General features: G+C 46.3%; 1 protein-coding gene across 7 annotated transcripts in view; it reads left to right on the top strand.

Annotated features, from left to right (window-relative positions):
* Positions 1–27846, top strand: part of Pde1c (phosphodiesterase 1C) — a 551831-nt gene that overhangs the window by 64941 nt on the left and 459044 nt on the right. For all 7 annotated transcript variants that reach the window (XM_047560734.1, XM_047560736.1, XM_047560740.1 and 4 more), the window contains exon 2: positions 24238–24288. In XM_047560734.1, the coding sequence (XP_047416690.1) occupies positions 24238–24288 (51 nt within the window). The remainder of the gene's footprint in view (positions 1–24237; positions 24289–27846) is intronic.

Here is a 27846-nt window from a genome sequence, read left to right as displayed (position 1 = left end):
TGTACATTTCAACTGTTTTTAAATTTATTGACATAAGTTGCCCATAGTTTGCTATAACGACTCGCGTGTGTGTGTGCGCGTGCGTGCGTGTGTGATGTCTGCATTCTATCTCATGCTCTCGGTTGCTCTAAGCTGGTAAGCATCTTCCCAGGACACCCTACAGAGCCTCTGAGCCAATGAACTCTCCGTTTTGTATGGTTCTGAGTTGAGTGTGATAACCATAATTTCTTTTGTGTGGAGCAGATTTTGAATAGTAGCAACTCCTCTGTTATGACCATAATGCTGCTTGTCCATCTTATCAATTTGCAAAATGAAGCTAACACTCATCAGTAGCATCATGCAAAAGTTCAGTTCTCTAGACTCCTTTTCATTGTGTTTCTCCTTCAAATAATTATCCCCTACGTGCTGGCTTTAAGATTTACATCACTCTTGTGAAATAGTAAGCTGATCGTCCTACTTTGTAAGAATTGGACTCCTAATATAATGGAAGAGAGCTGGACTACAAGATGCACAGCAGTGTACTAGTGGTGATCTAGATCCTTCTTCCAGGAGTTTCTTCCAGCATCAATTTACAGGGAAATCAGTAGTTAGGGCCCCCAGGTCGTGTGTGGTGTGAAGCCCTGGGAGTCCAGCATCCTGGATCTTATCCCTGCATGGCTCCTAATTAGCCATGAGCAGGGCCCCTACAGTGATTCACATGGGAAATTGGGTGGGTTGCATTCATCTAAGGCTGAAGTGAACATTTTCAGTGATGTCTAAAATGTCATTTCATGAATGCTGCTGAGCCAGGAAGGACCAGCTGAGTGATTTTCCTGAAATCACTCTGCCTCCCCGACTTTCAGTGGGGAGACTGTGATTCCAGGGGGTCTTAAGGCCTCCTTATCGGGCACCCTTAAGCCTCATGATATAGAAAGCAGACTAGACTTCAAGGGCTCGGGAGGGGCTGACCACGAGGTCATAGGACAGGAGCAGGGCTGGTGGGCAGCCTCAGAAAGGGGGGACATTTTAATTGGAATCTTCCACGGAACAGCAAATTAAGTGCTCGGATTTCCTCCCTGAGATCTCTCTCCCTGGGCTCCTGTCACCCCAGCTGGAGCCAGACAGAACCGTGTTGCCACATGGGGGCTGTTGCCATGGCTTGTGGGCTCCCGAAGAGACCTATGTGGAGTCTGAGTCTTCCCTTCAAGGTGGACGCTGATTGCCTCGAGAGCCACCGGGAGTCCTTGGAAGCTCCTGCTTAGCAACGGTTTCCCTCCCAGACCTGGCGACTGACAGAGGAATGCTCTTCTCTCCTGTTCTGGAGACTCTTCTGAGCTGCGGCCCTTTCAGCTCCCCCCTTCTATTCAGTGTTCTTTGTCTTTGAACTTGGACTTCAGAAAGTTATCAGGGGAGGGACATTGTCCCTGGAGACCCTCACTCACTGCCTCCACCCGTAATTGATAAAGTGATTCTCCTGAGAAACAAAGTGGAGACCACCACCCTAGAGAATCCAGTTTTGCTCTCCTATGGTTGTGATTAGAACAATTTTATATCAAGGCTGAGTCTGTCCTCTATTGCATAGAATCCAAATCCCAGCTGTGTGATCTCAGGCAGCTCACTTTCCCTCTCTGGGCCTTGTATTCTTCCAACGCAAAAGGAAGGTCTGAAGGTGGATTATGGATTATCAACATCTTTTCCTACTGGCATGGTCTAAGTTCTATGATTTTTGTCTCTGTCAGTTAAACTGTGAAGCATTTGATATGAAAATGCTTGGATTTATCCCAAAGAAGGCATAATGGTTGGGTAGGAAAAGCAAGGGACTGGGGATATATATAGCTCAGTTGGTAGAGTGCTTGCCTCACATGCACAAGGTCCTGGGTTCAATCCCCAGCACCACAGAAAAATAAAAAGTCAAGGACTTTGGGGTCAGACAGGTGGTCAAATCACAACTGGTTAGCAGGGCACTTGTAGAATCATTGCTTCATTGTGTCTTGTGCAAATTAGGAAAAGATACCCCCTCTGCAGTTTGTTTGTTTCTGTCATTCACTCTTTTTTTTTTTTTTTTTTTTTGGTACTGGGATTTAATCCAGAGGTTCTTTACCCCTGACTCACATCCCTAGCCCTTTCTATTTTTTTATTTTGAAACAGGGCCTAAGTTGCTGAGGCTGGCCTTGAACATGCGATCCTCCTGTCTCAGCCTCCTGAGTCTCTCTGATTACAGGCGTGCATCACTGTGCCTGACTGCAGTCACTTTCTGCTGCAAAATGTTTATGACATATATAAACTACAGTAAATGTGATGTGATTCTCTATATTATGTACAGTTGCACAACCTGTCTAACTGTACACAATAACTGTCTGCCCTTCAGCAAGTTGCTTAACCTGTTCAGACCTCCATTTACTCATCTGGAAAAGAAGATAGTAATGCGTGTCTCACAGAGTGGTGGTGAGGATAGAGAGATATGGAAAAGACCTAGGGCTCATGCAGTAGTTGCTCTGGAGGTGTGAATTTCCTTCTTCTTTCTCTGGGAACTCTCTTCTCAGGATGTGGTCTTCAGGGGCCAAAGCACCTCCCCCTTCCAAAGGGCGGTAGTCTAGTGTTTCCATGGTGGGCTTGGAGCTTGGAGCCTGTCCTACAGCCTGGTCTAGCTTCTGCCTCCGTCCTGGCGGTTCATTCCAAGCTGCCTTGGAATGCAGCCTTTGCCCTGTGGGATGGAAGGAGAGCCCCAGGGGCAGAGTTGATCGCCTGGGGTGTAGAGTGTCGCCATGGTTGAGAGGCAGTGGAGAGGCTCAGGAGATCTGGGGCCACAAAGGAAGAGCAGCCAGGCTGCGAGGAGTTCTTACCTGGCAGAGGGGTGACCCTGGGAAGCACCAGGTCCACCCCAGAGCAGGGCAAGTGCACGGGTCACCCGTGGGGTCCTGCTGTGGGGAGTCAGTAGAGGTCTTTGTGGCCCCTTGTAGAGGAGCCATCAAGCTCTCCCGTCACTGCAGCATTGGAGAAGCTCTGGTGTTACTTCATTTGAATCTCAGGACTGCCACTTACTAGCTGTATACCCTTGGACAAATTCCTTGACCTCTCTGAGCTTTAGTTGTGCCATTAGTGAGGTAGAGATAACTACTCTCACCTCTGAAAGGTTCAGACCCTTTAGAATGATACTCAAGGACCCTCCAGGACCCTGCCTCAGCCTCCCTTTTCGGTGTCATTCAATACCTTTTGCTCTGGCCATCTGAAACGCTCTTATGCTCCATGACTTGCTCTGTAGGAAACACAGTGTCTGCCTTTTCTGGACCTGTGGAGTCCTTGCTCCTCACGGCCCTGTTCTAGGAAGGTTTTCTCGCCCTTCTCTGTATTTGACAACCATTGCCAAAGCCTAGAGGCTTAAGATCACAGGAAAGCTCTCTTGCCTCACAGTCCCTGTGGGGAGGAAGGTTAGGTGGCTGTTTTTGCCTCCAGGTCTCTCATGAGGTCACTTTGAAGATGTCCCTGGAGCTGTGGTCACCTGAAGGCTGGAGGACCTGGTTCCTGTGTGGGTCACTCATATAGCTGGCAAGTTGATGTTGGCTGGTGGTGGGAGGCCTCAGTTCTTCCACACGCGGGCTTCTCCACGGGGCTGCTTGAACGTCCTCACAGCATGGCTGCCTGGTGCCGGGGAGCAAGAGATCCGGGAGAGAGCGAGGTGGGGAGGGGGGCAATGTTTTTCACAAACCTTGGAAGTTTTCCGGGCCTGGGAAGTCATACTCTATGATTTCCTAGTGGTTAGTTGGTGACATGGGTCCATCCAGGTTCTGTGGGAGGGGAGGGCACAGGGTGCGAATACCCAGAGGCTCAGTTGTGGCCACGTTGCTCCGACAGCATGAAGTGCTCCAGTGTTTGGCAACATTCAGGTTTTTAAACAGTGTCTTTCTGTGGCCCTGCCGTGTGCCAGCTGTGTGTTAGGTGCTGGGAATATGGTGTGAACAAGAGAGACAAGACTGTGCCTCAGAACTCACCATCCACCAGAGAGACCGGTGTTAACACACCCACAAGTCTTTGTTCATCTACAGTCTTGTAAGTGCCACGAAGGAAAGGGAAGGAAGAGGGTTTGTGAGAATGTAAGGAGAGGACTGACACGGGCCAACGTGGACTCTTGCTCCTTTGTGCTCCCAGGACACTTGATGATAATGGCCACCCTGGCAAATCTCCAACTGGGCTAACATTATTATTTTTAAAAAAATATTTTTATTTGTTCCTTTTAAACATATTTAACAGTAGAGTGTATTTTGACATATTATATATACTTGGAGTATAACTTCCCATTCTTGTGGTTGTACATGATGTGGAGTGACAATGGTTGTGTATTCATATATGAGCATAGGAAAGTTATGTCCGATTCATTCTACTGTCTGTCCTATTCCCCTCTCCCCCTCCCCCTCCCCTCTCTTTATTCCCCTTTGTCTAATCCAATGAACTTCTGTTCTCCCTCCCCTCTATTATGTGTTAGCAACCACATATCAGAGAACATTCAGGCTTTGGTGTTTTGGGATTGGCTTATTTCACTCAGCATGATAGTCTCCAGTTCCATCCATTTACTGGCAAATGCCATAAATTCATTTTTCTTTATGGCAGAGTAATATTCCTTCGTGTGTATATACCACATTTTCTTTATCCAATCTATCTGTTGAAGGGCACCTAGCTTGGTTCCGTTGCTTAGCCATTGTGAATTGAGCTGCGATGAACATTCATGTGGCTGCATCACTGTGGTATGCTGATTTTAAGTCTATTTTTGATCACCTTTATTTCTACCATATCCCTTCCCCAAGCAGTGTGCTCCTCTGGAGAGCAGTCTCATCTTGCAGCAGGTCAGTGTACCCAGTTCTAGTCCAGAGCAAGGACTTGGGGGCTCAGCCAGCATGAGCTGCCACTGGCAGAGACCTCCCTTCCCCAGAAGGTGTGTTTGGGGAGAGGGAAAAGGCAAACATGGAGGAGGAAGAATGTAATGAGGGTGAGATGGAGTGACCCTGCTCCCTCCTATGCTTGTTCTTAATGATTTCCACCCACCCATGGATGTTTCCTGTAGCAGCCTCCAGAGCAGAAGTTCCAACTTGGAAGCCACAATTTGAAGTAGCCCTAACTAGCACCTGATGTGATATATTGGACTTCCCTGACTTAGACTTCTCCATGGGTGGTAATGAGATGTTCTGGCAGCAGTGAGAATGACAATCATTGTCACAGTAGCACCTGCTTATATTGCCTGTTATGTGCTAGGCAACACAATGCACATCATCTCCATCCATCATGTGTTACCCCAGGGCCTTTGCACTTGCCACTCCCTCAACCTGTTGTGCTTTTCTCTAACCATCCTTACTTGATGTGGCTCTCTACTCAGAGCTCCACGTTGGGCCCTCATCTGACATTCCACTGAAACCTCAGGCCTTTTTCATCTTCTTACCTGGCCACAGTTTTCCTCATTGTATTAATCACACCTGCTTTTAGGTTACTTAAATGCAAACCCTAAAGATAAGCACAGAGGCCACTGTATTTGTCCAAGGGAACAAAACACTAAAATGTCTGTGTTTGTTGAGGTATGAAATTTCACAGTGTGCCAGGAACTCCCGCTGATGCCCTCCTCACTTTAGAGTTAACAGAATGCTCTTATAAATTAGCTTCTTTACGCATGAGCTTAACCCAGGCCTTCCTTAAAACAACGCTGTGAGATTGGCAGGACAAGTTCTGTTAAAGACATTTTGCAGGAGAAGCAACTCAGGCAAAGAGGTGGAGCAAGGGAATCAGGACCAGATCAGTCGAGCCTGGGATTCAAAGCCAGGCCCTGGAGTCCTAAATCTGGAGCTCCATCCTATGTTACCTGTGAGAAGCAACAGTGGACATCAGAGTTGGCAGTCACACAAGAAGGAGTGACTCTCAACGCAGTTTGCTAACATCCAGATGCCCAGAGCGAGTAGACAGAGCTGCTTCCACTGGCTGTGCATGCCCTTGGCCTCTCAGACCAGGTGCCCTTTGGCAGGGCTGTGTGCAAAGGTGAGCAGAGGGTACGCAGTCACCTCTGGAGACTCGAAGGCAATGTATTTTTTGAAGTCTCATTGTGACCTTAAATTTGACTTCCTCACAGTCCTATTCCAACCCCCATCTAACGTATGCACCCTTACAGCCTCTGTCTCTGAGGATGCCCCAGACTCTGCCATGGAGCTTATTAGGATCTTTAGCCAGTAGACTAAGCTCATTAGCACAAGCACCTTGTGAGAGAGAAATGGAAACTGCCACAGTGCTCCAGGCAGTTAGGGGCTGTGAGCGTGGGCAGCCCTGCACCTGTGCTGAATGCTTTGGAGACAGGATGGCCTGTGCAGAAACCTATAAAAGGAGATCAGTGGGCGTGTCCCACGAAGATCTTTAATGTGCATTCCAGAAGCACCAAGGCCTCACTTCCCCTTGACATTCTCCAGCGGGGACATGTTCTCATCTAAGTCCTCTTAGTTGGGATGTTGGAATTTTCCAAACAGTCCAGTGAGTTTACCAAAACATAATGAGGCACTGCCTTCTTTGAAAATAGGAAATGATGCGTTGACTTTTCAAGCCTCATTTGTTTCTGCCTTACGAGCACATGGTCTTGTTGGGTGCAGCGTGCAGGCCCGGAATTCCCACGAGTCAGGAGGCTGTTGCAGGAGGATCTCGCGTTCAAGGCCAGCCTCATGACTTAGTGAAACCCTGTGTCAAAATAAAAAAAATTAAAGGACTGGGGTTGTGGCTCAGTGGTAGGGCACTCTGGGTTCAACCCCTCGTATGAAAACCAAAACCAAATATATAGTAATATATTTTGATAGGTTTATAAAAAATAAAGTTGATCCCTGAAGGTTCAATCAGTCCCAGGTTCCTGGGAGGGCTTTGCATCTCCAACTTGGCTTCCCCCACCACTCCAAGAGATCACAGCTGGGTCCTCTGGGCCTCTGTTCTTTCTTTTTTCTTTCTTTCTATTTTCTTTTTTTGTACTGGGAATTGTACCAGGGCACTTGACCACTGAGCTATACTCCCAGCCCATTTTGGAATTTTATTTAGAGATGGGATCTCACTAGGTTACTTAGGGCCTCAATAAGTTGCTGAGGCTGACTTTGAACTCAAGATCCTCCTGCCTCAGCCTCCCAAGCCACTGGGATCATAGCCATGTGCTACTGTGCTACTGTGCCTGGTTCCCTGTTTCTTAAAGTTAATTTTTCAAACATAAAAATCAAAGGTGCTGAACATGCAATTTTGTTCATTTCTCAGTTTTTCTCTTGTTAACAGTAAAGAGAAAGGACCAGAGCAGGGTTTGGACTTCCTGGAATCCTGGAAACATCTGGAACATACTGGGTGTATCTAAGGACATCCTTTCCCCATTTCTGCAGTAGATGTTTATTGAGATTTGTGTGTCATGCACGTGCTCTATGGTGAAGATGCAAAGAGTGCTAAGAAAATATCCCTACTTTCATAAAACGTGTGTCATTTAGAGGAAGTAGCTGTTAATGTTAAACAGATGCTCACACCACCGCCAGCAGCTTCTTTTCATCGAGCATCTCTGCACTGCCGGTGCCAAGCTGGTGCGTAGGGTCCACACATTTCACCTCTCATCCTGAAGACTCTGAGAGGCAGGTGTTATCTAACTCAACACGAGAGGAAGAGACTCAGAGAGGCTGGGTTACACAGCACAGCCAGGATTCGGCTGACTCTGAAGGCTGCTGTTATGGCTTAGATGTGGTGTCCCCCAAAAGCTCACGTGTGAGACAAAGCAAGGAGGTTTGAAGGAGCAGAGATGGGGTTATAACCTTAGCCTAATCAGTGAATTCATCCCTGATGGGATTAACTGAGTGGTAACTGGAGGCAGGTGGGGTGTGGCTGGAGGGAGGGGTTTAGCGGGGACGTGGCTTTGGGGTATATATTTGTATGTGGTGAGTGGAGTCTCTCTCTGCTCTCTGATCACCATGTGATCTGCTTCCCTCTGTCACACTCTTCCACCAAATGTCCTGCCTCACCTGGAGCCCTGAGGAATGGAGCCTGCTGTCTGTGGATTGAGACCTCTGAAACCATGAGCCCTTCAATAAACCTCTTCTCCTTTACAGCTGTTCTGGTTGGGTCCTTTTAGTGACAAAAAAGCTGACGAAAACAGCTGCCATCTCTCCAGAAGACTGGTGTTAAGGGACAGGAGCGTGAGCACAGAGGGACTCCCTGGACTCTGATGGATGAACAGGCATTTGCTAGTTGGGAAAAGTGGACGAGGGCATGAAGGTCATGGGAAGGGCATGAGCAAAGGCAGGGGGCCGTAAGGCAGGTGCCTGTGTGGGACACCCAGGAAGAGCAGCTGGTGTGCAGGCGTGTGGGGGCAGGGAGGTCAGGGCCATGTTAGCAGGATTTGTCCCTGAGGCATGGGCTCTGTTCTCTAAAACAGGCTACGGGAGACTACAGAACACCACAATGGGACAGATGGAGGACTGAAGACTCAGTGCCTTTGGGACCAGGCAGTAGTGGCAGCTGGGTAGTAGGTTGGCTAATAGGTAGTTGTTGGGGTTGGCTTTGTGCCAGGAACGAGTTTGAATTTTGGAGTCAGAGAATGAGACTGCTGGGAGCTGCCTTCAGAGAGCTTATGTCCTCTTGTGTCAGGTGTTTGTGATGGAGAAAGATGTAAATATATAAGAGGCTAATTCCAGCTGGGGGCCATGGCGCACACCTGTAATCCCAGTGGCTTGGGAGGCTGAGGCAGGAGGATCTCAAGTTCAAAGCCAGCCTCAGCAACTTAGTGAGGCCCTAAGCAACTGAGTGAGACCCTGTGTCTAAATAAAATACAAAATAGGACTGGGGATGTGGCTCAGTGGTTAAGTGCTTCTGAGTTCAATCCCTAGTACCAGAAAAAAAAAAAAAAGGGCTAATTGCAGAAGCTGATAGGTGCTTGAGACTGAGGGTTGCCAGGGAATTCCTCTTTGGGGACATGCTGTTCGATTTGAGTCATAAAAGGAGGAGGCTGCTGTTCAAGCCATTGGAATTATCGGCAACAAACTAACTGATGTACAACAAGGCCCTGGAATAGGATGACCTAGATATGAATCTGGCTGTGCCACTTGCCAGCTGTGTGACTTTGGGCAGGTCACCTAACCTCTCTTGTGCTTCAGTTACCTCACCTGTACAGTGAAAAGAGCAACCACCCTGCGCCCCGAGCTGTGAGGAAGACCGGTTAAAAGTGCATGTGAGGTGCTTGGACAGGTGCCTGGCAGGTGGAATGAACTGAAGGGCAGATAGCTGCTGCTCCTGGAATCCTTCATGCCAGTGGCCCCACATGCCAAGCAGGCACAGCAAGTGAAATGGGATTTGCAGATGTGGGCGACACAAGGGTGGACAGTTAGCTCGAGTTCAGTTAGTAGTGGTTGAGCCCGGGGGATGAGGTTGGCTCAGGAAGGGAGGTGGAGGTGGCAGCTGGAGCCCAGCGAGGAGGGCTGGGGCAGGGAGGCAGGGTTCCCGGGGCCTGGCCCGAGCTCCAGGAGAGCAGCTGGACGAAGGCAGAAGACTGAGGGTCTGTGGAGAGGAGAAGGCTGCAGGATCTTCTAATGGCTGCGCTATGGCTAGGAAGGAAAGGATGGAAGCAAGAGTAAACCAGGCTTTTGTTTGATCAGCTTTGGAAGGGAGGGGACCGTATGGGAGGGAAAGGAGGTGTCACGTACAGAGATGGGCTACCTGGGCAATTGCAGGTTTCTGGGAGGAACAGACATTCTACACTGGCATGTTGGGTGTGAGGGTCCCGATATGCACCCACCTGGAGGTCTGCAGTGGGCAGCTGGGATGATGCAGCCTGGTGTGAGCGTGTGGGATCCATGTGTCCCAGGGGAACTGTTCCCAAGGGACTTCAAGTCATTTCTTTTTTTTTTTTTTTTTCTTTTTCTTTTTGTAACAGGGATTGAACTCAGGGGCACTCAACCACTGAGCCACATCCCAGCCTATTTTGTATTTTATTTAGAGACAGGGTCTCACTGAGTTGCTTAGTGCCTTGCTTTTGCTGAGCCTGGCTTTCATCTTGAGTTCCTCCTGTCTTATCCTCCTTAGCCACCAGGGTTATAGGCATGCACTACTGTGCTCGGCTGGGCCATTTATTTTTAAACTCCCTGCTTGCCAAGCCAAATACACCTGCCTCCAGTTTGTGACCCCCAGAAGGTTCCCAGACTTCCACCTGGCCTAGAAGATAAAATGCCAAGCTAAGAGCAAGGCTTTAACTGTCTCATATAAAGGCTCTGTGGCCTGTGGACAGAGGAAGACCCTTTTGGCAGCATGACCAGTCTCTGTCTTGGGGCTTCAAGGACTTCGTGAACAGGCCTGGCTTCCTCCTGTCACTCAGCAGCCCTCTATTTAGCAGCTCATGTGTGCTAGGTCCTGTGCTAGTCTGGAGTGAAAGCGAAAAGATGTGTCTGTGCCGAGGGGAGCTTATCCAGAGGGCAGCTGAGGTCCTGGCCCAAGGGCATGGTGTGCTGTGCCGAGTTTTATTATCTGATGCATTTTGAGCTGTCCAGCCTGCAGTTGGTAATGATGCAATGATTTATGCTTCTGGACGTAGCAGTGCTGGCAGCGCACGCCTGCGCTGCTGTTTGGGAGGTGTGTGCTTGGGCGTGCATGCACATGCTCACATGGGGGCTGTCATGAGGAGCTGGGGTCCAAATGCAGCAGCTCCAGTTCAGTCCTGGCTGTGAGGTTGAATTCTGTCGCAGATCTAAGGATCTTTCAGTGCCTTTGGGGTTGTGTGCCCTGTGGGTAGCTTGCCCAGATGGGCAGTGATTATGTAGCTCAGGTCTGTTGCATTTAATGCCTGTGAAGGGGTGAATTTCTCTGTCCTCCTCTACCTTTTCCTTGGACGATCCTTTATGTCTGGCACACACCATTGATATCCTTAGTTGGCTTTCGAAGTTTGGCTGGTAACAGGCTTTTTTTTTTTTCCCCATAAAATTGCTGAAATGAACCAAGGGGATTGAACACTGAATTCCATAGCATGCATTTTCAAAACCACTCAGGGCTTTCCCTTGAGCTCTTAGAAAGTGTCCTTGGCTTTTCCTTTTTGAAGGTGGTCATATTCTTTAGCACCTTGCAACTCAAACTATGATTCCAGAACCAGAACCATGGCCATCACTTGGGGCTGGCTGGCTAGTGATGCAGAATCTCAGGCCCTGTCCTAGACTGAAAAAGAACCTGCATTTTAACAAGCCCTGCAGGTGACCTGAGGCATGTTCAAGCTGGGACATGCTGATTCAGATAGCAGCATTCCGGAACATTCCGGAAGATGGGTTCCAGGTGCCCTCCACTGCTTCCGAGAACCCAGCAGACAGACTTGACTGAGGCAGGTGGGACTTGGCTCGGCCTAATGATCACTGTGGAAATGAGCAGCATTCAGCAGTGGTTTTCATGGGCTTCTTTGAAGTAAAGCATCTATTCTCTTCTTTTGGCAGTGACTTTGGTGACTTGACTTTTGTGTTGAAAGGAATGGGATATTTTGGTCACCTGAGGAGGGAGCTGGGCTTGTCAATCTGGAGAAGAGAAGGCTCTGGGTCTGAGTCCATGACGATTGTCATTGGGATTGGAAGGCCCTCAGGGAGGACGAGAACCAGACCTGTTCTGTGCGGGGCAGGATGAAGACCTTTGGAAAGACTCCGTCTTTATGAAGGAGACCATCCCAAGGTTCCCAGGGCTGGTCAGGAGGGGGAAGAGGCCGGTCCCTAGAGGCAGTTCAGGCAGGAGCTGGCTGCCCACTTCTCTGGGATGTTGTTGGGGATTCAAGTCTGAGATATTCAGTTGAATCATGCAATTTTTTTAGGGGACTTTCCAGTGGGAGAGAAGAGAAATGGACTCCCAGAACTGGGTTTTAATCCCCGCTTTCTCATTTACTAGTCCTGATGTGGGCAAATTATTAACTTTTTCTGAGCTTCTCTTTTCTCATCTGAAGACAGGAATAATAATACCTCATGAGACGTTCTGAAAATTAAATAAAAATTATGAGTGGAAAATGATTGCTAGTGCCTGGCGTAAAGTAGGGGCTTGCTTAGCAGATTTCAGTATCCTTTCTCTTGAGACTTCTTTTCTTTGCTTTATCTGGGGGTGGATGGCAATTAGCTAGCACTTTGAACAGCTGGCTCATACACTTTTTTTTTCTTTTTTTTCTACTGGGAATCTAACCCAGGGGTACTTTACCCACTGAGCTACATCCCCAGCCCTATTTCTTTATTAAAATTTTGAGACAGGGTCTCCTGAAGTTGCTGAGGCTGTCCTTGAACTTGCCATCCTCCTATGTCAGCCTCCTGAGTCACTGACATTGCAGGCTTGGACACTTGCGATTCTTAGCTGCTAGTGGTTGTTTTTGATAACTGCGGTGTTTTAATGGGACCAGAATCATAGGGGCCCTGCAACCCTATGTCTGTGGTAGCTGCCAGGGTGTCAGTCAGGAGGGCTGGACAGGGTTGCCTTCATCACCACTGTCAGGAAGAAGTGACATCCATGCCAGGGGCAGCGTTCAGCAGTGCTGGGATTAGGGGCCAGGACCTGCGTGTAGAGCAAGTGTAGACACACCTGCCCTCAGGTAACTCACTTTCCCACCTGCAGATGCAACATATTTGCAGGTGGGACTATGAAAGAAGGAAGCTGCAGCCAGAGAGGACTTTTTATGCCTATCAAGATCTGAGTGCTAACCTTTGTATTGGCCTATATTTTCTATGTATTACTACAATAAAATACCACAGACTGGGGTAAAAATTTATGGTGAAAAGAGGTTTATTTGGCTACTGATTCTGAAGATCAGGAAGTCTAAGAGTATAGCACCAGTGTCCAGAGAGGGTCTTTGTGCTAGGCCTGAACATGACAGAAGGACGAGCAAATGTGCATGAGAAAGCACGAGAGGCCGGATTTGCTTTCCTACCAACCAACTCTGGTGATGAACGACATTCATCCAATCATGAGGGCTCTGCCCTGGTGACCCAGTCACTCCCCATTAGGCTCCACCTCCCAACCTCTTTGCACTGAGACTGTTTCCAACATGTGAATTTGAGGGGACACATTCAAACTATAGCAGCTTCCATTGCTTTTTAAGTTATTCCCTGCCCTGACCTATGAAAAGCAGAGATTTACAGTATGATTGGCACATCTTGGTCTGCTCCTGGTCCCAGAACGCAATACACCCTTTCCTCTCCCAGGACAGACTCCACCCTCCTTTCCACATTTCTAAGTCTTACCTGTTCCTCCTTCCTAGAAGCCTCTAGTACCACTTACTCCAGGCCACCTGAACCTCTCTCCTCCATGACCAGGGACCCTTCATGTAGCATTCGGTAGAGTTTGGATCATCTCATGCATTATTATTATGTTTTTCCAGCAAAGGTCTCAGGTTCCTTGAGGTCAGGGTCTGGTAAATCTGCCAGGTGGTTTCTACAGAAATAGCAAACACTGATAAATTCATAAGGCAACAACTTGAATGATACATGCCAGAAGCTCAGTGCCAGTCTTGGGGTCTCTGCTGCATTTCAGGTTATGTCCATTCCCTCTACCTGGCAGAGAGGATCAGGGGACTCTACAGAGGTAACTGGTTGTTGAATCTGAGTAAAGGATCATGACAATCAACATGCAGCTTGGTAGCTTGGAAGCAGGGGTCAGGGAAATGGAGTGGAGAACTGACTGAAATAGATACATTTCACTTTTTGTTAATATTTTACTTTGTTCTGTAACAGGATTGGTACACAGAGCAAAAAATAAAATATAATTTGTGGAATAAGGTAGGATGTGGATTAATAAGCACACATATGAAACCAGGGAAGAAAGAAATAGATTTCATGAGCATATGACCCAAATCTCCCAAGTAAGAAGAAAAAAAAAAAAATCTCCCAAGTAAGAAGAAAAAAAGTAGATGTGTTTTTTAAGCCATCATCTCAGTCTCAAAAGACTTGGCAAAGTCTTTTTTTTGGGGGGTACGAGGAATTGAACTCGGGGGCACTCAACCACTAAGCCACATCCCCAGCCCTGTGTTGTATTTTATTTTGAGACAGGGTCTCACTGAGTTGCTTAGCGCCTTGCCAGCTAAGACTAGCTTTGAACTCATGATCCTCCTGCCTCAGCCTCCCGAGCTGCTGGGATCATAGGCTTGCGTCACTGTGCCCGAGTGGCAAAGGCTTCTTTGCTTTCCCCTCTGTGCTTCATCACCCTTGGGCTGAGCCAGTTGGTGGGCCTCCTGCCCTCTGGAGGGTGACCCTCACCCTTTGTAGGGCTGTACCCACTGCTTTAGGAGAAGAGGGCCTGGGAGGGGCACTGTCCCAGCCACTCCCGAATGATCAGCCCAGTGAGTCACCACTACAAATTGGTTTTATTTCTTTTTGTAGAAGAGCCTGAAACAGAGTCGATTTGACAGCCAGATTGGCCGGGAAGGTATAATGAGGCGATGGCGAGCATTTCTGAATAAAGAAGCGGGGAGAGGAACAGGATGAAGGGGGGTGGTGTCTTATGTTTCTGGGTCCAGATTTCGCCTGGATTTCTGAGCTCTGTTCCTGTAAGGAGCAGCAGGGCACAGCGTGGTCCTCTGGTGCTTCTAGCTTGAGGCTACATGCTGGGGAGACAAGGGACTCTCCTTCCAGGCTTGGATTGTGTGGCCGTGAGGGCTACCAAATGGCAGCGTGTCCTGCATGTAGAACATATGATGGACATAACACGCTTATGCCTCTGGAATAAAGTGGTCCTGGATCCAGTTTCCAGACCCGTCATGACTAGATGTTCATCTCAGGCAAATTAAGTTCTCACAGACTTGGTTTCCATGTCTGAACAAATGGAGAAAGGAATAGAATGAACTCAGTGTCTTTGGTGAAGATAAAATTAGGTGACAAATGAGCAGGGCTTGGTCTAGTCCTTAATTATTTATGTAATGTCTTTCATTTTAAGCAACACCAGTAACGTATTCTGTGTAAGCATTTAACTCAATCATCTTTGTGGATTATCCATTTTATGGACACATTCTCTAATCTCCCATCTGACTGGGCAGGGATTTCCCCACTTGCCACACTACGGTCCCCCTGTCGTCTTTCCTACCCCAACTGCGGAAGGCTTCCATAATCTGTCGCAGACACATCAGAAGCCTTCTCGACACTACTCAGTCATCATCAGAGTTATACATTTTTACACTTCAGACAGATCCCAGAGGGCTGGGCACAGTGGTGCATGCCTATAATCCCAGTGTCTTGAGAGGCTGAGATGAGAGGATCACAAGTTTGAGGCCAGCCTCAGCAATTTAGCAAGGCCCTAAGTAACTTAGTGAGACTCTGTCTCAAAAAAAAAGGTAGCAGGGCTTGGGATATGGCTTAGTGGTAAAGTGACAGAGTGACTCTGGGTTCAATCTCCAGTACCAAAAAACAAACAACAACAAAAACAGATCCCAGGCTTGTTAAACATCAATATTTAGCAAAACACACGGAGACAAAAGAAGTCGAACTGTTTGCTTTATCCTTGACAAATGATGACATTGTAGTTAAAAGACCTGGGGTGCATTCCCTTCAAGGAGAATATGTGACCTGGAACTGGAATATTTTTGACAGCTCTGCCTTGTTCTGATCTTGGACAAGCCACTTGATCTCTTGCAACATCACTGTCTTCACCTATTAAAGAGAATGGGACTTGCTTCCTAGGGGCTGTTTATGTTCATGGACTTGATTCTTGATTCTGCCTCTCATTCTTGTTTTCTGACTAGGGGAGCCTCATAGGGTTGGGAAGGCACTTGGTGTCTAGGGCTCTTGAGTGACCAGGACAGTGGAGCCCCTCCTTTTGTAATCAGCTTCTCCTTTTGTCTGGATTCTATTGTTGTGAGTCCCGTCTCTTTGCCCACCTCACAGAAGAGCCTGCTTCTACCTGCGATCTCCTGGGCTCATGCCAGGTGTCAGATGCGAGGCGATGATCTCCCCCATTCTTTACAGTCTGGCACTTGCCTGTCACTGGGGCTAGAGCCACAGGGGAGAGGTTTAGTCGGCAACCTTGTTCTTCTCCAGGTGCAGCCTTTTCTTGAGCAGGTGGCAACCTGTCCCCCTCCACCCCACCCCCCATCACTATTTTTTGTTTTCTAGTGCCAGGTACCAGGGATTGAACCCAGGGGCACTTAAACATTGAGCCACATGCCTAGCCTGTTTATTTTTTATTTTTTGTTTGAGACGGTCTTGCTAAGTTGTGTAGGGCTTTGCCAAGTTGCTGAGGCTGGTTTTGAACTTGTGATCCTCTGCCTTAGCCTCCTGAGCTGCTGGGATTACGGGCATGCGCCACTGCACCCTGCTCTGTCTCCCCTTCTTGAAAGCAAAGATGCTGACTGGAAAGACACGGATGTTGGATCCAGACATACCTGGGTGAAGACTGAGGTTCTGCCACACAACTCTGTGGTCTTGGAAAAATTACCCAATCTCTCTGAGCTCCTGTGTATTAAATGGGAGTAACAGTCCTTTCTATTGTGAATGTCTTCAGACCTTCTTCTTCCTGTTCGTTTCCCAATATTCTTGGCTGTGGTCACATTCTGCGTGGTATATTGTTAGGAGATTGGCCATTGATTTATTCAATACATATTGTGCATCAGTCACTGAGGCACTGGGGTACCAGCAATTTTTTCATTGGTAGAGATGCTATGCATATGTAGGGCTCATAATCATATGGAATGAGAAAGGCAATAAACCTCACAAATGCTATAGCTAAATGGTAAATGCTGTAGGGAGCAACAAAGCCAGGAAGGGGGTTTGGGAGCAGGGGAGAGAGGATCTGGGAGCTGTGGTCTTAACAGGTGGTCCTGGAAGACCTTGCTTAGAGGTGGCATCTAAACAAAGATAGTTAATGAGGATTTTGGACTGCATCTTTCTCTCAGCACTCCATTCTCTTTTCCTGCTGTTCCTTGGGTTTTGGGGAGTCCAGGGGCAGATGAAGTGAGGTCAAACATCTATCAGCACTTGTGAGTTTTACCTTCTTAAGTTGGTAAGGAAGGTGACTCATTCCAACCCTTTCTTCTCTGGGGGTCCTTGGTGCCTGGCATTCCAGCCTCCAGGTTTCCCAAAGGAGCTCAGCAGGAGAGGGTCCCTGGGCTGGACCTAGGCAGCTTTCCCTACAGGAAGCCGGGCTGTGCTCTGGGCCTGCTGCTCCAGGACATTTGTCTTGGCACCCAGCTGCGTTTATGCTCACCCAGGTGCCAGGGCTTTCAAAACAAGGGTGGCAGTATTTTTGGAGCTAGTTTTGGTTACAAAGCAGTGTACACCTGTCCAGGCCACCACCACAACTGGTTGGCCTGCCAACCTCCCCCAGCATGCTCCCCATCCTTTCTGATGGTCTGGATTGTTTCTGGCTTAGCTGGGACAGCAGAGCCACCTTTACTTCCTGGGGTTGGGATGCTCACTGCTCTGAGTTAACATCCCGTCTCACCTCCTTCCCTTCCACTGGGCTCCATGTCCAGTTCTTACTTTGAGATTTGTTTCTGGGCAATATTTTTGTAGAAAAAAAAAATACAGTGAACGATGGGAACATGCCACTTAAAATGGTACTTCGCAGATGTTAGCATATCTAAGTGGCCTCTGGGGTACTTTTCTAAAACCTAGAGTCCTGTCCCCATTTGCAGGGATTCTGCTTCAATGGATGTGGATGGGACCAAGAAGTCTGCTTCATCATCACTGTCGTGTCAGTTCCATAACTGGTCACACTTGGACAAACCTAGATGGAGAAGCAGTTACCTCCCTCACCCCTGTGTCAAGGCTGGGTGAGACCCATAGTCGCACCCCTCCCAGGGTCTAGTTCAGTGCCCAGCACCCAAGTGGTGCTCAGTACACATGTGTGGAAGGGTGGAAGCCACATGAGGCAATCCGGTTTGTAAAAACCCTCCACAATGAGAAGAGTTGCCTACTAACCCATCTCCAGAGTTATGTCTGCAGCCTTAGCAGTTGGGTTTTCTTAAAGCAGAGGCATGTCTCGGTTCAGGACACTAAAGACAAAACAGCAGCTCCCTGAAAAGACCTGAGCAGGGGTAATTATTTTTGAAGGAATCTGAGTCACATCCTCTTCCCTGAATGGTGCTTCAGGAAAGATGCATGAAGTTACACCATTTATTAGTGCTTCCAAACCTTGACTGCTTGATGGAATGAATCACCTAGGAACTTAAAATATACTGATGACAGGGTCCCCTTCTAAAGGCCCTGCTCTCTTGGACTGGAATGTGTTCTGGGCATCAGGATTTTGTGAAGCTACTCAGGTGATTCTACTGTGCAGCCAGTGTGCAAATCACTGACCTGGAATGTGTGCAAACCCCCAAGAGGGGAGTGAGAGATACATTTCTTGAGTCTTACAGGGAGTTGACTAGAGAAGGCAGGTGCCCTGGAAACTGTGATCCAAGAATGCTCTTAAATTAGAATTATATATGTGTATAATATATATCATGACATATGTGTATATAATCCTATATACATATAAAATACTTAAATACATATTATATATTATACACACATATAAATACATAGTGTGTACCAGTGTCCAAAATCATATATCAAAGATATATGATGTATATATCAAAGAAGAAAGTCAATTGTTTTTTCCTGATTATAAACATGGTGCATACTTATAAACTATTCAGTTTATGCATAAAAGTATAAAAAAGGTTATAGATCTTTCCAAATGCTGTCACATGGAGAAATTAATGTTCATACATCTAGTGCTAGACGTGCTGTCTCTGTGCCTGTAGACATGTAGTCTAGTCATGCAACTCAGCTTTGATGGAATCCATTGTGCATACTAACCCAGAGCCTGTGTTGTTTTCTTTTTTTTTTTGCTACAATGGTAATATGACAAATAACTTTCTGTTAATCTACACAATCACTTTTATAATATTGCAAAATGTAAGCTCTAATTGCATCTGATAAATGGAACATAAATGGAACATGTACTTTATTGTAAAAACTTGAGGTGTATTTTAAAAAATATAAGACAAACAGCAGTGTATGAAGGCCCTTCTGCTGATCTAGGAGCCTGAGTATGTCCGAGCAGGCCAAGAATGCGCTGGTGGACCATCAAACATGTTGGGAGTTATGGGGTGGGGACAGACTGGATCAGCAAACCCAGCTACGGTAGCTTTTAGTAGTGCTGGTCTTGGTTGGGGTTTTTGTTTCATTCTTTACACACTTTTTTTTTTTTTTTTTGAAATTTTTTTTTTATTGTAAACAAATGGGATACATGTTGTTTCTCTGTCTGTACATGGCGTGAAGGTATACCATTTGTGTAATCATCAATTTACATAGGGTAATGTTGTTTGATTCATTCTGCCATTTTTTCCCTTCCCCCCTACCCCTCCCACCCCTCCCCTCCCTCTATACAGTCCTTCCTTCCTCCATTCCTGCCCCCCTCCCTAAACCCAACTCCAACCCCAACACTAACCCCTCCCACCCCCCATTATGTGTCATCATCCACTTATTAGCGATATCATTCTTCCTTTGGTTTTTTGAGATTGGCTTATCTCACTTAGCATGATATTCTCCAGTTTCATCCATTTGCCTGCAAATGCCATAATTTTATCATTCTTTATGGCTGAGTAATATTCCATTGTATATATATATACCACATTTTCTTTATCCATTCATCAATTGAAGGACATCTAGGTTGGTTCCACAATCTGGCTATTGTGAACTGAGCAGCTATGAACATTGATGTGGCTGTATCTCTGTAATATGCTGATTTTAAGTCTTTGGGTATAGGCCAAGGAGTGGGATAGCTGGGTCAAATGGTGGTTCCATTCCAAGTTTTCTAAGGAGTCTCCATACTGCTTTCCAGAGTGGCTGCACTAATTTGCAGCCCCACCAGCAATGTATGAGTGTACCTTTCTCCCCACATCCTCACAACACCTGTTGTTGCTTGTATGCTTGATAATCGCCATTCTAATTGGGGTGAGATGGAATCTTAGGGTGGTTTTGATTTGCATTTTCCTTATTACTAGAGATGTTGAACATTTTTCCATATGTTTGTTGATTGCTTGTAGATCTTCTTCTGTAAAGTGTCTATTCATTTCTTTAGCCCATTTGTCGATTGGATTATTTGCATTCTTGGTGTAGAGTTTTTTGAGTTCTTTATAGATTCTGGAGATTAGTGCTCTATCTGAAGTATGATTGGCAAAGATTTTCTCCCACTCTGTAGGCTCTTTCTTTGCATTGCTGATAGTTTCCTTTGCTGAGAGAAAACTTTTCAGTTTGAATCTATCCCAGTTATTAATTCTTGCTTTTATTTCTTGTGCTATGGGTCATTCTTTACACACTTTAAGGGTCTAATTTCCACTTGCCTTCTGGACCATGTGGAGAGTATAGAAATTCCAGATACAGCCAGAAAAGAGCCGCATTCTGATCCTGAAGGAGTGAATCCACCCATGTGGTGGATGGGCATCCCAGTGATGATTCTTTGCTGTTCTGTGGGGTTGAATCCCTCCTTTTCCTGTCTTCCCATTGATCCTAAATGAGCCAGAAATATGTATTTATATTTGAAATACCTTAATCTTTAAATACTGGTGACTACTTTTTTTAAAATTAAAAAATGAATCATACCGGAACTTTCCATGACTGTGTGGAAGCCAGTCTGAGATCTCTGGTCTACAAAGCCATTTGTGACAATTTGTATCTATTCAGCCTTCTGGGTTCTAAAAATATTGACTGAATGCATCAGTCTGTAGGGTGGTCACCATTCAAAAGAATGGAAATACGTGCTGGGCACAGTGGCACATGCCTGTAATCCTGGAGCTCAGGAGCCTGAGGCAGGAGGATGGCGATTCAAAGCCAGTCTCAGCAAAAAGTGAGGTGCTAAGTAACTCAGTGAGACCCTGTCTCTAAATAACATACAAAATAGGGCTGGGGATGTGGCTCAGTGGTCTAGTGCCCCTGAGTTCAATGCTGGTACTCCCTCCCCCCCCCAAAAGAATGGAAATACAAAGAAGAAAATCTAAGATCTGTGCTTTGAGTGAGGTAGCTTATAGTTTAGAGCAGTTCTTGAAATTTGATTCCCAAATCGGCAGCTACCGTATCTCCTGGGAACTTATTGGAAATGTAGATTGGGGGCACACAGCAGACCCACGGAATCACAAACTATGTTTTAAGAAACCCTGGAATCTCTGTTCTGTGGCAGACTTTCCCCAGTGGTTCTGGTGCTTGCTGAAGTTTAAGAACCACAAGTCCAGAAGGGAGTCGGATGTGCAGGCAGAGGTGTGGTTTGGGTCAGGGAGGTTTTTCTTTTCTGTGTTGGGGATTGAACCTGAGGCCTTGCACATACCAGGCAAGTGCTCTACCACTGAGCCACATCTCCAGCCCCTCAGGTAGGTTTTCTGAAGTGAATAACTCCACCTGAATCTTGAAGGACGAGTAGGAGTTGGTTGGGTCAAGACAGGGAGACATGTCACTGTGAGGAGGGGAGAGTCTGTCAAGGGCACATTTGGGGAATGCTTGTCACTGACTGTGAAAGCCACTCTGGAAATACAGTCATTACAGTTTGGATCTTGACTATCCCAGAGGCCCACGTGTTAAAGGCTTTGTCTTCAGAGTGGTGCTATTGGGAGGGAGTGAAAGAGATGGGACCTCATGGGAAGGCTTCAGGTCACTGGGAATGTGCTCTCGAAGGGGTTTGAGAGACCCTGGTCCTCTCGTCCCTCTTTTGCTTCTTGGCAATGAGGTGAGTGGTTTTGCTCCACTCCTGCCATTACCGTGGGTCACCTCTAATCAAGGCCTAAAGGCGATGAGTCTGCCTGATCGTGGACTGGGACCTCTCAAACCATGAGGGAAAGTGAACCTTTTCTGAGTTCATTGTTGAAAGCACCCAGAAACCACTGCAGACACGGGAACTCACAAGAACTTTATTAGCAGACAAACAAAGTGTCTGTTCTTAAGGGCAAAAGAGAGAGAAAGAGCAAGAGGGTGAGAGAGTGAGTGAAAGTGAGAGAGAAAAAAGAGAGCAAATAGCAGGGGAATTTACCCTTAAATAGTGAAAGCCCACGGGCTAATTGCACAAGAAAGTTAACAATTCAGATTACAAAATGATGTGTGGGGAGGAGGCAGAATCAGGGGGAGAGATAGCTGCAGCCTTGTTCCTTACAGTTATCTCAGGTATTTGTTGGGATGGGAAGCTGACCGAGACAGTGGAGGAATAAGTTGGAGCCAGGTTTTTGATTCTAGGCCAAGTGAGCTGGGTTGTGTCATGCAGGTGTTGGGACATCCCCGGAGACCTTTCAGCAGGGAGTTTTGGCATTGGGTCTGTGTGTAGGAAAATAATGCTGGTAGCGGGGTTCACATGCCTTCTGGGTAAGGGCAACTCTCCTGGTACCCTGCTGGCCTAGATCTTGATTCCTGCCTCTCCTGGCCTAACTTGGATCTGGGTCAGCAATTCCCATTCATGGACAGGGTGTCGGGTGGGGAGGTCCCAGGCTGAGTGTGAATGGCGGCTCTGGGAGAACGCGTACTCTCCCAGGTGGGTGCTCGTGTTCTCAGCCACTGTGATCATCTCTGTGATCCTGATTTAAAAGCAGCCCATCAGTTTCTGCAGCAAAGGTTTTGGGAAAAGTACCCCCTTTCTATTTTTTTCTTCAGAGACCTATGGTGTCTAAAGAGGAAACAGCTGAACTCAGGGGCCAGGAAAACTCATGTCTACAACTAACCTGGACTTGTTCCTCCTTCTTCCCTAGCCCCTTTCTCCCTTCCTTTTATTTTATTTTGTAATAACTTTGGTTCTAGAAAACTCCAGAGAGTTACCCAAGTTTTTCAAGTGCTCATAATGACTCTCAGACTTAACTATGATACATACTATCCACGTGAGGATGTGAAATTATGCTTAAAGACCTCTCCTGAGAGAGCAGGTTGGTGTTTCAAGTGTTTCAGAAGTAGCTCTGCTTGGAGGCAGGAATGCAAATGATTTACCTTCAGGTGGTGGTTCCACAAAAGGCCTTAGGAGACAAGAAAACACCCATGGCTGATGGAACACCTGGGCCCTTTCTTGAGTTGAGAATCCTTTCTTCTAAAATGTGTTTGGTACAGAGCCTAGGAATTTGATCTCTTCAGTTTAGAAACGCTGTGGTGTGGAAGATGACAGCAGCTGGATGAAGTGTCACCTCCCCCTGCTGGTCGTTTTTGTCTAATGTCACGTTTGTAATACACAAGGAGAGTGGAGACATGGGGATAGTGCAAATACAGGAAGAGACTGAGTTTGCATTCATTAATTTTAAAACATTGTCCAAATATAGTCAACGTTAAATGTTTACCTTTGTGAGACTGTCAAAGGAAATTTTAGCTCTTTTCATTCTTTGCAAAACAATGTTCAGGAAGTTGATATTTCTTTTATCCATCTACTACTTTTTATACGATAATGATTATAAGCACTCTCTTTTATTCTGCATAGGCATTCATTATTTTTTTCCCTGAGCTAAAATGAATAGGGTTTTCCTGTTGGTTGCTTTGGATATACATTCAAGCAGATCCCAAATACTTATATCTATCAGTCCTGTGTACACAAAACAACCATGGTGCCATCTTTATGGAAATTAGAAGTGATATTTAAAAGTGAGCAAAATCTGGATTTCTACTAAACAACTGATTTTTTTAAATCCACAAAGATGGGTTCATAAATTCTATAATTTATGCATATTAATTGTGACTCCATGTATAGGGTAGAAAATTATAGCCAATTGTCTAAGGAGGAAAACTGCCCTTCAGAGAAACTTTATGACCAAGTTTTTCTAGGCTAGTTATGAACTCTGTTAACATCTAAATTTAATATTTTTCTAACCAAACACAACTTTATCATTATCTTCTGAAATCCCTGTCTTGGCTTTGCCCCCATGGGCCTGAGAACCCTGGAGTCATTTCATGAGTTTGGTGTGTGCTTGTGTGTTGGAGGACAGACCCATGAGGAGGTTCAGGGTTACAGACATCCCCTTACATGGGAAGCTGGTGCATGTGCTTCTTACTAAGCAAATTCAAACCAGACCCTCTCTAGGCCTATTAGAGTAGGTGTCATTTATGATCTCTCCAGTTTATTCAAATATTCTAATTGAAATGAGACATTGACCTCATTTAGGTATTGAGAGCAGCACTGGAAATCTAGAAAGAGTAAAGTTGCTTTTATCCACTTTAAGACTCAAATTCATAATGCTGAAGCATCAAGAGAAAGGCCTATATCTTGAGCAAATTCTATGAACACACATGTGTATGTTCTTTTTTCTTTTCTTTTTTTTTTTTTGCATGACTTGTTCTTAATTGCATTCTGTTTTTTCCCTAGTTGCAAATGAAGCTGGAGATAAGAACGCTAGACCACTTGCCCGCTTCTCCCGTGAGTAAACCTTATTTCCCTAATTTCCTGGACTCCTTTAGAAGCTGTCTCCAGGGGCCTTTTCTTGTGTGGTTCACCCTGTAATCTTGTCTGTTCTGCCAGCTATATCTTCAACTTCGAGTCGAGCCCCATCACAGAGAGCCACTCTGGGCTAGGGGCTTTTCAATTCCCATAATTGTGGTTTCCAAAGAATGGTCCTCAGAGCTTCAGAGTCAACCTCACTTCTGCTTTTTCTTCTTTAATATTTTTTAGTTGTAGATGTATGCAATATCTTTATTTACTTATTTATTTTTATGTGGTGCTGAGGATTGATCCCAGTGACTCACATGGTGAGGCAAGTGCTCTACCACTGATCTACAACCCCAGCCCCTCACTTCTTTTGAGGAATGCAGAGCCTACGGCCTCCCACCCCGACTGTTCTGAAGCAGACTGTTTAACAAATCACCAGGCGATTCCTGTTCACATTAGCTTGAGAAGTGCTATGCCAGGAACATCCTCAGAATGCATGGCAGTGGGCGGTTCTTAATGAAGACACAAGGAGGAAGGGAACATAAGATGCTTGTAGCTGTCCAGGTCTGAACATGGCTAAAAGCATCATCACTGCCTAACATGGATTTTATGCACTTGCTCCTCTGGCTGTCAGTCTGGTGACACTTTGCAGCTCGGGTAGATTGAATGGTTTTCCTTAGGCACTGGATATTTGTTGGGGGCTATGCCATGCGAACTCGCCGAAGATGGTGCCTGGCAGCCAGCCAGAAGCTGTTTTGATCACATTGAAGGTACGTGTGCACAGGTGTTCTCAAGTGCTCCTGCTTGCGCCTGCTCATGATTGGGCAGCTGACTCCTCGTCTGATTTCAACTGGTGTGGCTCCGCCCTCCGCCTCTTGGAGGGAATATAAGTGGACAGTAAGTAGTAGAGAGAGTAGCAGCAGGCAGAGAAAAGTGATAAGGAGTAAGGAGCGACAGTAAGAGGAGCAGCTAGCAGAAAGAAACAGTAGAAGCCATTAGCAGAAAGGAAGAAGAAGAAGCTGCAAGCAGATAGAAACAGCGAGTAGGGGCAGCGGTGGAAGATAGATCGCAGATCGCAGAGCGGAGAGCGGAGAACTGAGAACACATCTTTAGGTTGCAGATCACAGATTGCAGTATGCGGGACACATCCCTAAAGCACCTTAGGTAGATAAACCCTTAGTTCATAGGATGCAGGACGCACCTTTAAGAAGCAGCAGCAAAACTAAGAAGATAAGATTTCTGAAAATATAGTCTCTCTCTCTCTCTTAAGCAAAGTCTTTCTCTCTTATGCAAAGCCTCTCTCTCTCACTCCTCTTAAAGCAAGCAACCCTCAGTTTCCTCAATCCTCTATACCTGCGCAAAGTGTTGCTGTAGGCAGTGACAAATTGCCATGGACGGCAACAGATATTCCCGAGGCTGCAGTCAGTCTGTGGTGTTTCCCTCAAGTCCTCTCTCCAGGCCTTGATCTCAGTGGGAGAGCAGGACTCAAAAGCCTCTCAGAAGTTTCTGTGCCAGTGTGGCCAGCACATTGCATGGTGAGTGAATCCACTCCCTGGAATGAAAGCCCTGGATTCCAGTAAGAGCAGCCGGGAAACCAGGGATGGAGTGGGGCTGGGTGGAGGTGCTCCCCACACCTGATGGGCCTCCAGTGGAGGAATGGTTGAGCTGTAAATCAAAACAGGAATGTAATTCACCCCCTCTCTCATTTTCACTTGGTGCAATTTTACTTATAATTTTTGGACCTCAGTTTTCCCATCTGAAAAACGGAGAAGTCATAGCATTCATAAAAATGTTGCCATCTTTTGAAATCGAGACCCAAAGAGTGCCACTAACCTCCCGTCTGTGCATTGCACATGCAGGGTGGGTGATGTATGAGTGTGACATCGCTGGAGTAAATCATCACAAAGTAGAAAAAATAAAAGTACGATTTCTCAATTTCTCTCCATTTACAAGGATTCTAAGCTCTGCCTACTACCTCCTCCTCCTCCTCCTCCTTCTTTTTGGAAGCCTCCAAAGTTTGGGATTGATTTCCTAGAAATGATTTTTATAGAGCTGTAATAACGTATGATAATGAAAGAGCACTAAGTGCTCACATTTTAGAAATTGCGTGATAAAACACAGGCTTCTCATGGGCTCTGTTATTCACTGCCCTCCTACCTGGAAACATTAAGTCCAAAATAAGTTTTTCATCCCACAGCTCAATAAGAATATGAATATGCTTTTATTCCCTTTACTGTCTCATCTCTGGAGCAAGATATGGGCACAATAACAAGCTGGAATCGTAACTGACCACGCATGCGCACTGTGCGAGGTTTGCCTCCATGCAACGTGCGTGTAAGTCCCGGGTTAGGAGGGAGTGGGGAGGGTCCTTGGACTGTGAGGCTAGAATGAGACCTGGAGCAGCCAGTCCCCTCACAGGAAAAAAAAAAAAAAAAAAAAAAAAAGGTGGAGTTGGGGTGGGTGGGAAGAATCTCCTGACTTGGTGCAATGTCCTAGAAAAAGGTCAGATGGCATATTGGCACATTACCTACTGCATCTTTTAGTAGCAAATACTAGAGGGGGAAATTAGGTAGCTTTTAAGACCAAAAAAAAAAAAAAAAAAAAAAAAATTCAGTGTAGCATTGTCCAATTGACACTTCACTTTATCACACTGAAATGAATGAAGTGTTCGGTTTGGGAATAGAGGAAGGAATTGAATAATAGACTATTCTTTGGAGACTGGAAGATGAAGTACTGCAACATTTTCTATTTTTTGCATCCAACAAAGCAAATGTAAAGCTCCACCAGTGGGCATTGCCCAGCATGTATTTAGGTGGGGTGGAAATGGTGAGCAGGAGTCTCTACTGAGATGACAGGATCCTCTGGAGGTCAGAGAAACACTCTGGTGGGGAGGGAGGAGTTGGCTTTGCTGATGGACCCCATGGAGTGGATCAGACTCTGGATCTTATCAGAGGTTCTTTCCCTGCCCCTGCCCCCATCATTTCTGGCTCTAACTTTGGATTTTGATCAACTTGAATTCTTTCAGTGCATCTGCCTAGTTAACCTTGGGCACATGCCATAATGCTGATCATTCTCCTTGGAGCTAGGGTGGAAAAGAGGAGGAGGGAGAGAGGGGGTGAGATTCAAAGGTACTGGAGAATATTCTCCTTTGATAGCTATAGGAGAATGATGGTGTTCAGGAGAGAGAGGGCCTAAGAATGACTTTGATTCTAAGGAGTGTGTGAGCTGGGGTACCTTGCCTTTGGACCATTAGTTTGCACTGCCATGGAACTAGCTGTCCTGGGAACCTGGGTATGTGGGGACTTCTCTTGACAACTGGTGGGTGAGCTTCTTTCCTTATCTAAGGGGCTAGGGTTTACCTTTTCTATGACCTGAGGCCTTGGGGGTCTGCCAACATGAGGTGCTAAACAGTCTTCATAGATCTGGGTTGTAGGGACATCCATTAGATTATGTCCACCTGGGACAGGAAGAACTTCCCCAAATACCATCTCCCACCAGCTCACTAATGTCAGAAATTCCTCATAATAAGGGGAAAACTCCAAGACTTGA

This window comes from Sciurus carolinensis, chromosome 8 (genome assembly GCF_902686445.1).
Source record: "Sciurus carolinensis chromosome 8, mSciCar1.2, whole genome shotgun sequence".
NCBI classification, from domain to species: Eukaryota; Metazoa; Chordata; class Mammalia; order Rodentia; family Sciuridae; genus Sciurus; species Sciurus carolinensis.
This window is presented reverse-complemented; position numbering and strand designations above follow the sequence as displayed.